The sequence below is a fragment of the Populus trichocarpa genome, chromosome 2 (genome assembly GCF_000002775.5).
Source record: "Populus trichocarpa isolate Nisqually-1 chromosome 2, P.trichocarpa_v4.1, whole genome shotgun sequence".
Classification (NCBI taxonomy): Eukaryota; Viridiplantae; Streptophyta; class Magnoliopsida; order Malpighiales; family Salicaceae; genus Populus; species Populus trichocarpa.
Genome location: NC_037286.2, coordinates 20,802,487 through 20,812,455, shown reverse-complemented (window position 1 = coordinate 20,812,455; position 9,969 = coordinate 20,802,487). Strand labels below are relative to the sequence as shown.

The window sequence follows — 9,969 nt, the reverse complement described above, 5'->3', positions numbered from 1 at the left end:
TTTTAAAAAAAACTCAAGTTAAAACCTTATAAGAAGATGTAAAGGAAGCTCACATTCAATGTCTAGCAATTTTGTAGTTTCCATACATGTGAATTAATAATAAGAATTGCCTCCTACTTGTTCTAATATTAATCTAATCATACAACCATTACAATTTGACCATTTTTGGGAACTAAAAGATGATTGATACACTGGTTTAGTTGCATTTTCAACAAGACAAAATATAATTGACCTCAAATTAAAACAAGCAATCAAAAATAAATTTAAAATATGTCATTCCATGTTTTTATCAATATCAGCTACCATCATTACTTCCTTTCAATTTTGTCAAAGATAACAATATAAATAAAAATTGTCTTCCTTAACCCATATCAAAAACATAAAATAATAAAGAAATAAAAATTATCACAAATAGCAAATTAACAACAAAAGGTCTCAAGAATCAAGAGATGCAAAAGAAAAATAGAAAAATTCTTTAAGCAAACATACCTTTTGATTTCAGCTAATTAGCATAATCGATGTTATTAATTAACCAGAGGATAATTGATTATTGTTTTTCTAAATTAGAGAGAAGGGTGAGGCATAATGGAAGGTTTTGAAATTTGCAGGTAAGTTTTCTTCATTTTGTTATGTTTTTAAAAGAAAAAAATAAACATTGTTTTCTTCCTTCTATTCTGTTTTTAAAAGAAAAAAATAAATGTTGGCCAACGAATATAAAATAAGACGTTGGCCAACTGATATAAAACAAATAAAAAAGACATTGGCTAGTACTTTCATTTACTTTTGCCTTTTACTACAGAGAAATGTAGAAATGACACTTCCTGTCTTGAACAGCTATTTTAGCTATTCATTTGGCTGACCGGTTGGAATTCTTAAAAGCAAATATAAAAGCTAAAAATACAACTTTTTTATTTTGCCTATTCTTTTAGCTGCCCGATCGGATATGCTATAACCATTGTTTCTATATTACATAGTTGTTACAATAAATAATAACCATAATTGCAGCCTTGATGTACTCTGCATAATTCAAGGCAGAGTGTTATCTCTTGTTCCTGATTGCAGGCTTATGTTGCAGCTATAATTTGCAGGATTAAAGGTAGTGATCTATCTAATTGAAGACTTTTTCTTTTATAATAACACTTTAAAAACAAATAAAAAATACTTTTTAAAATATCAAATTATCAAATCTCGTTCCGCAATATACTTCTAAATTCATGCTCTTAATCCTAACTAATTTAGCAAACACGTAAAAAATTTATAGAAAAAACTGAAAATTTTCAGTTTCATCTTTTATAATAAAAAAAGAAACATTTAACTAATTAAAAGAGTAGATTCAAACATCTTTTTTTAACATATTTGAAAAAATCATTCGACGCTTTGCAATCATCCCAAAGGCACCAACATTTACAAAAACCATGAACCTGGAGCCACAGAGCAACTACACTAGCCTTTCCTTTTCTAACCGCACGTGCCAAATATATAAATATTTGTGAACAGTGTTTTTCTAACAAAAAATGGTGGCCCATGCAGGTTTCGAACCTGCGACCTTCGCGTTATTAGCACGACGCTCTAACCAACTGAGCTAATAGGCCATTTTGTAGTAAGGGCTCAACATTTTATATATCTATAAATAATATTGTTTTGGGAGATCACCGGTCTAGATTTATTCTTGACCAGACGTTCCATAAATGAGAGGGGTTGGGTCTGATGTGATTCTATAAGCATATCTCATGGAGATATCCTTCAACTCTATGTTCCCATGGCTTTCTGTTTCTTCTTCTGATTTGGAGAAATTATCTTAGTTCATACCTAATGCCAAATAACAATATTCGGTAAAAGCATCCCTCTTTTTAAGAAACTTATTGCGCACTAACAGAGCAGCAGTTCTATGAATATTTACTTTGTAATATTAAGTAGCGATTGATTACTATTCTTGAGATAAAAAATAACCAGGTAATAGAAACATAAATATATTTAATTAAAAAAATAGAGATATAAAAATAAATTTATCTTTAAGATAATCTTATAATGAATTTTTGTATTTTTAGAACGAGAATTACAAAAAAAAACATATCTTTATAGATAATATTTATTTTTTATTCCTAATATATCATTGTAAAAAACTTTCAATCTTAAAATTATCCAACTAACATATACAAGAACAAAACATTTTATTATTATAGTTTTAAAATCTAATTTGGGAGTTGATTGTATAATATTATTTTTAAACTTGGACTAGTATAGGCTCACGTCAACCAATCAAGCCAGTCTTGATTGTATAATATTATTAATTTCAATATTCAATATAAATTAAAGTATAAAAAAATATCTAATTTTTTTTAATTATACAAGTTTGACAACAATATATATTAAGAGTAAAGTTTTTTTTTTATATTTTATTATGTCCTATTCATTATAACCAAACATGATACAAAAACAATAATTTTTTTTATACATCACAATCAAACACAATTTTATTTTTATATTTTTATATTTTATATTTTCTATTTTCATTGTTTTTGTATCTTCTATCCTATAACTGTAATCAAATGTCATCTTAATAAGAGGATTTACTTTAGTGGTTGTGTGTTCGTAGTTTTCTTTTAAAAATCAAGATTTGAGTTTTATATATATATATATATATATATATATATATATATATATATATAATCATGCAAAGGGAGAAGTTTGGCCGCCCGATTATCTATCATGGTACTCGAAAAGTGATAGACATGGCCACGCTAGGCTATCCTTTTACCTTTTTTGGTGACCCTTTGCCACCCCCGTGAAATTATTTGTAGTGGGTGGTGGCATAATGGGCGGTCCATATTCGAGGATCAATGAGTGTGTTGGCCTCGTGTTTTTTAGCATTAGAAAAGGAAGTCCGATGGAGTCTTAAATACTTCAGCATTGATCAATTTGGTCTCTACCATTAACAGGATGTATGTTTTCTCGGTCTATGGATTAGGGATCTTTTCACGTCCAAGAAGATCCAGGTATCATAACTTGACAACGTACCAAATTTCAAGAGTTTAAGCTCTGCGACTGTAGTATTTCTGTTGATGGTGGTTGGTGCCTTGGAAATATTATAAAGTTTTCAACATCTACCGGTGAGCAATCATTTTCCACCTGAAAAATGCAACGTCAGCCTCTTATCACTTCTGCAAACACTTGGGGCCATAAAGTTCCAAACATGATAAGAACATCATAATTACTTGGTTCAAAATAAACTATGAATCAAGAAGATGATACTCTACTTCAGATGGAAATAAAAACTCATGCCCACATGCATAAATTGAATGACAAATATAATCAAAAAATGGTTTTAAATCGAAGCAAATGGCAAAATCCAGATATAGCCTCTTCACATGGAATAATACACATCAGGGAAATCCTCTCCTACAAGAACAGGACCAGCACACCTATGAGTGCCAAAACCAATTGACTCCAAATATCTACACCAAAGATCCTATAAGAAGAATTTGGAGGGGAAGTTCCTGGAGCGCTCCCATCTCCAGTACTGTCAGATGATGGAGAATCTGCAGCAAGGCTGGTTTCAGGGGCTGGGGCTGGGGCTGGGGCTGGAGGTATATCAGCACCAAATATCGCCTCAGGAAGGAGGACTTTGTCAACTTGATAAACTGCAACGGGATCAGTTGAATGCACACTACTGCTAACTTTGGTTTTTGACCATCCTGAATCAAGGTGCACGGTCCCAGATACATCTGTGAAATTCAAAGCATATCCGCCTGCACCAGCAAATGTGCTAACAGGGCTTACTTGGCTAAGGTTCTTGAAATCAGCCAAGGCGTAATAGTGCGGCAAGGCATGGAAAAGAATGAGTTGCTTCACCTGGTCTTGAGTTAGGTTTGACAAAGAAGGCTTCTTAAGATTTTTGAAGGCATCATCTTTTGGTACGAAGATGGTAATGCCTTCATCAGTGTTGTTGGCTTGGTTTTGGAAGGTGTCAACGACCTTAGTGGATTCAAGGTAGCTAAGGAAGGTGTGGAATGGGCCAGCAACAGAGAGCAAATCAGTGAGGCTAACGTAAGGAGGTGTTGGTGCTGGTGCTGGTGATGAGGACGGAGTTGGGGTTGGTGCTGGAGGACTAGCTGCCGTTTGAGCATATGCTACTGGAGTGCACAAAAACAACAGCGTGCTACTAAACATAATAATCATGGAAAACTCCATGTTTTTTTTTCTTCTTAACAAAATTCTCTAAATTCCTGCAAGAATCAAACCAAAGTCCCATCATTGATTATATCTCAAACTACGATCACAAATCCTTCAACGGCAAACCAATACAAATCCACAGTATGAGCAGAAAAACTTGCTAATTGAAGAAATCAAAACCAGCATTTCAAAATCCAGGTAATTAAGATTCCCAAATCCATAAAACCCAAGTCACCAAATCTTTGTAATGACAATAGAAATGAAATGGCATGCCTAAAAAGCAAGGATGAAATACCATACACAATCTGCTAAATCCCCAGATGATCAAGTATTCTTGCAAAAACCAAGATCAAAATCCCATTTCAGAGTACACTACAGCTTGTCCTTTTTTAAGGAAAAACAGTGTTACATTTGATGTTTTCCATTCTCTTTCATCTCTATAAGTTAGCAAAAGCAAGTCAAACAAAGTTTGCTAGACAAAAAGAGGAGAAGGAAAACCAGCACCACACAATGTAGTTGAACATAGAGCAAAGAAACAGATCTAGATCAGCTCATTCCAACATTCCAATGGTACTTATCATGACCATTTAGCATTTTTAACAAGAAAAAGAAGAAGAAGAATCAGCAGCTATGAAGTGCACTAACCTGACCAAGAATTCAGAGAGAAATGGTTGTGTTTAGGGGATACCAAATTGCCAATGCTAACAATGATGCAGCACAAAATGAAATGAGTTAACACTGCATATATAAAGATGGATTTATGACTAGCAAAGAGTTGATAAAAGAAAATAAGGAGGGTGGGGTGGCACTGCTGGATTTATTACATGTTGTTTTCAGTTTCCAAACTTGGATGGTTCTTTCTCAAAGGGAAAAATAAGGCATGCTTTGGTGGAAATCTTCACAGAGCAGGGAAAAAAATAAGGTGGCATTTCATAATCAAGTATCAACGATTCTTATAAAACTTTTTAGTTTTTACTTCAACACATCAAAATAATTAAATAACACTAAAATAATATTATTTTAAAGGTTTTTCTAATAAAAATTCAAAACTTTTAAAATATATATTCCAACCAGACTTCTAAATAATACCTATATCTATGAAGTTTTTGTTACACCAACAAATATTATGTTTCTCAAGTATAATATAATATTGTTAGTAATAATAGTTAAAATTTTTGAAAGTAACTCATCTTAACTTACTATTGTTGCAAATTAAGGATATAGAAAGAAATTAATGGGTAATATTAAAAAATAAAGAGTTATTATTTAATTTTATAGTAAGTAAAAATCCTAAATTATCTTTAGAATTCAAGTTAAGAAGTTATGTTAAAGAAAAGATAAACATAACCCTAAAACATTATAACTAATGTAACCTACATTATCCTTATTTTTAATAATAAAAAAATATATTTTGCTCTTTCTAAAGTTGACAGAAATTGATATGTATATTCTTATTAAAAGAAAAAGGATCACTAAATCTAGGAAAATAATTTGTAAACCTAAGAAAATAACAAGACAATAATGGAAATAAAGGAATTAAATCAACTATTATTAATGGGCTTATCACATGAAATTCATTTTTCACCAAACCTCATGTGGTTTTTCTTCAAAATTTCTTCAAGGGTTTTCTTCTTTTTATTCTTAAGAAAATTATGCATCAATATTCCTCTTCTAACTCTAGGATTGTTTTTTATTTGTAAAAAGCATGGATATATTTGTGAGAATAAGAAAGTGAAAAATAATATTTTAATTATTTTTTTTAAAAATAATATTTTAATTATTTTTTTAATAACTACCTTGCTAGTACAGTTATTTTTATATTACATGTAGGCATTTAATTGATTGAGCTTTACTCATCATTGATATATTAACCGAATATCTATGATAAAATATATGAAGCTCCAAATCTGTTGATTTATAAAAATGAATTTTAACTTTTAGAAACCAAATCTACCAAACATCACAAGTGGTGATTTATTTTAATTATTTCTAGCATCCCTATTAGTTACATTTCTTTAATAAAAAATTTGACATGTTTACTAGAGCTATTTTATTGGTATGAATAGTGAAGCTCCACTTTATTTTTCTTTTCTTTTCTTTTTAATTTAGCTTATATTTTTAACAATAGCTCGAGTTGTCTTTGGATCGGCCAAATAAACTAGATTAAAACCCAAGTTGGGCAAAAAGTTGAGTTAAGAAGATTTTTTTTTGTTAATTTCATCTTTTTTTATCACAATTTCATTCTTATATTTTTTTTTATCAGTCACCTAGATTGTTCCTAATCAACCAAATTGCCTTTGGACGGTCAGTTCAATTGAGTCATGTTAGGACAACTTTTATATGATTTAATTTTAAAATTAGACTAGGTAAGGAGTCAAGTATGAATGTTTCAAGATTAAACTATTGGATTGAATTTAATTACAATATCAAACAATTTTTTATAGCCTAAATATTTTTTATTACATTAAAAAAATTGATTTGACCTGCAATTTAATATGTTCTTTAAAATATTAGGCAAGTGAACTTATGAGAATTTACGTCAAACAGGGTAAGATTAATCTCTTAATCATAATTTAATCAATATTGGATTTAGTTACAAATGTGTGATTTGTCTTGTAAAGTATTGAATGATATTGTAGTCCATCCATGCTTTTTAGTATTTATTTTAAAGCTTCAAATTATTAATATATTTTAGTGTTTTTTTTATCGTTTTGATATCATGATATTAAAAATATTTTTTTTTTAAAATATTTTTTTAATAAATTTTAAAATCTAAAATACCTTGAAAAATAAATTTTTCCACGCTCTTAAACATGCTTCGTGAAACCTAAAGGAAACAACATAATGGGGATTTTTTTGTCTTGTCCTTGGAGAAGGTCGTATGGCAATATCAAGACCGATCGACCAAATTAATTAGTTGGTTAGAATTTGATTTTTGCACATGGATTTTTTTAATAAACCGTGCCATTACAATTAAACCAATGGATATCATTATCATGAAGGTCGTGATTAGTCAAATTCATCACCTATCGACTCAGTTAATTAAATTCAATTTTGTCAGCTAACAACTTGATTAAGAACTTAATCTAACATTTGAAAGAGTAGCTTAAAAGTTTCTTGTCAAGAATAATATAAGCTTTTCCGTTTGGTAAAAATAATCCCAACAAAAAAATGTTTGGAAAAAGAAAAGAAAAGGAAAGGAAAAGGGCTGAGCTGGATTCTTTATCATGGAATGAAAGGTTAACGTCAACCTGGAGCCAGTGAGGAGGCAGCGATCAGACGGAAGGTTGCTTTCAAGTGTGGATGGCAGCTGATAAGGCCCTTTCAAGCGGAATTGCTCCTTTTTTCCCTTCAATTTTGGTGGTCCTTCAAGAGGTCGAGTAATGGCCTTGATTCTCAACCTTGCATGCTGAAATATAATGTTAATTTCCATACCTTTTTTTCCCCTTTCGTGAGTGTCATATGTTGATGTCGCAAAGGAAAGAAAACATATTGACTCTTTTTTTCTAAAAAAAGCGTTATATCAATTCAAAGTATATATTATATATAACTTTAGACTTTTCCTGTTAATATATCTCTTATTCATCTATTTATGTAGGATGATTTTAAAGTTAATTGATTTTATTGAAATAATAATGAATTCTTTATAATTAATGATTAATGAATTCGTTATGTTTTTAATCTTTCCCTACCAAGTATATCCCAAACTCCCATTTTTTTAAAAAGGTTAAGACATGGTCCATTAACAAGAACCAAGCATGCCTTTTTTGCATTTGGAGGATATAAAACATCAAAACAATAAGAAATTGCCTAGCACTTTTTTTTCTCCAAAACCCCGCTAAGGATTCTCTTTTTTTTTTCTTTACGAGTGTTTGAGAGTGTAATAATGGTTAATTTTCAAAGTACTTTTTATTTCAAAACACATTAAAATAATATTTTTTTATTTTTTAAAAATTATTTTTGATATTAGCACATCAAAATGATTTGAAAATATCAAAAACATATTAATTTAAAATAAAAATAAAAAAAATTAAAATTTTTCAGAAGCACTTTCCAACTACAGTGCCGAATACTGCCTGGAATATACCCCATGCTCAATCAAAATTATATGCAAGCAAAAATCTCGACCCTTAACCTTGCAAACATTCATCTTGGAAACAAAATCGTTAAGCATTTAATCACCTTACTGCACATTTCTGAGGACAACTAATTTTCAAGACTGACTTTAATAACTCATATGTATTATACCATTTTTAATTCTATCCTTGTATCAAGAACCAAATTAAAAATCTGTACACAAACTGCAAAAACAAAATTTATATGTCCAACTAGTTCAAGAGAAAGAGACTTTCCTAGAAAAACAAACACTAGCTAGTATGACCTAAAATAATAGCAAGATCATCTCGAATAATTCATGATCATCATTCTTTGTATAAAAAGAAAACTCGAGATTTATATTTGTATGAAGGAGACAGTAACATGAGTTTCTTAACCTGACCTAACACAAGGTTTGGAAATAAAATTGTTATATCTTGCACGAAACATGAACTTATATACCTTGCACAAACTATTTTTTTTTTTTATTCAAGCGCGTATGCATAGTCACCCCTATCTGCTCATATGGTGAATTTAAAAAAAATATCCTATCATTTTAAAAATAGCAACAGATTCAGATCTTCAAAATTTAGTAAACATCACATACTCATTTAAGCAGTAGAAATTTAAATGAATGATATGCCATTATAGACTATTCCAAAGAGGATTTGAAAAGGGTACACCTTCGAAACGAAAGGGAATGAGGATAATGTGATTGCAGTATGTATTGTTAAAGAAGACCCACACTACTTTCTGCTTAATTTTTATCAAATAAATGAGGATAGTGAGAATTGAACTCGTGACCACTTGGTTATCAAGGCTCTGATACCATGTTAAAAAATCATCTTAACCCAATAACTTAAGCTTTTAGACGAGATCCTGAAATATGATTTATATTATTCTCTAACATGTACTTTCACTATTCTTGATGGTACTGAGGTGTCAGAATTAGATGTGAACTCCTTCAAGTTTCTTAAACGTTGATATTAAAGAAGGAAACTAAAAAAAAGAGGCACAAGATGAGAAATTGTGCTTTGGTTAATGTTTTTCGATGAGTGAACCTTGTTTTCTACTATTAATGATGAAGATATAGATCTCTATCCATGTCATCATGTTTTATTTTTAACTTTATTTGATCATCATATATCTATTTGGATGTAAAAATTACAAGAGTAATGATTTTACTATCTTTTACAATTGTATACTTATTTCTAACCCCATCATATGTTGTCTACTTATTAAACTGCCATGATCTCCTCAACAAGATGTGACTTGCATCACTAAAATCATATCACACAGAACCTCATTAACATACTTTCCAATAAAAAAATAAAACCAAAACATGTTTAGTTACTTTCACCTCACCATAATCATTTAACTATTACAATCTATAAGGTTTATGATACTTAATAATACACAAGTTTAGTTTACTAACAAGGGTAGTACTTGTTAGATTAACACAATTTCAACTATCTATCATCTTGTTTTGTACATGGCAACACGTATGAAAGATATTTTTCCTTTTCTGATCAATATCATCTTCCTCGACCTGAACTTTAAGTATATGTCTTATAATTAAGGCCTCACCCTTGTCATAACTCAATTTTGAGTTTCCTAACAAAAATTAATAAATAATTTATTTTTTTTTAAAAAATATTAAATAACAATAATGATAAAAATATAACTCAGATTAATCGGTCA

At 30.0% G+C, this 9,969-nt stretch overlaps 1 protein-coding gene and 1 non-coding gene across 2 annotated transcripts; both read right to left on the bottom strand.

The window, feature by feature from the left end:
• Positions 1-1,518: 1,518 nt before the first annotated feature.
• Positions 1,519-1,592, bottom strand: TRNAI-AAU (transfer RNA isoleucine (anticodon AAU)). Its single transcript has one exon. It is a non-coding gene; the product is annotated as a tRNA-Ile (tRNA).
• Positions 1,593-3,309: 1,717 nt separating this feature from the next.
• Positions 3,310-5,054, bottom strand: LOC7489866 (fasciclin-like arabinogalactan protein 7). Its single transcript, XM_002301554.4, has 2 exons — positions 4,819-5,054; positions 3,310-4,226 (listed from the first exon to the last, which is right to left on the bottom strand). The coding sequence occupies exon 2, from the start codon at positions 4,189-4,191 to the stop codon at positions 3,400-3,402; it is 792 nt and encodes a 263-aa protein (XP_002301590.1). The 5' UTR covers positions 4,192-4,226; positions 4,819-5,054; the 3' UTR covers positions 3,310-3,399.
• Between the last annotated feature and the right edge of the window lie 4,915 nt (positions 5,055-9,969).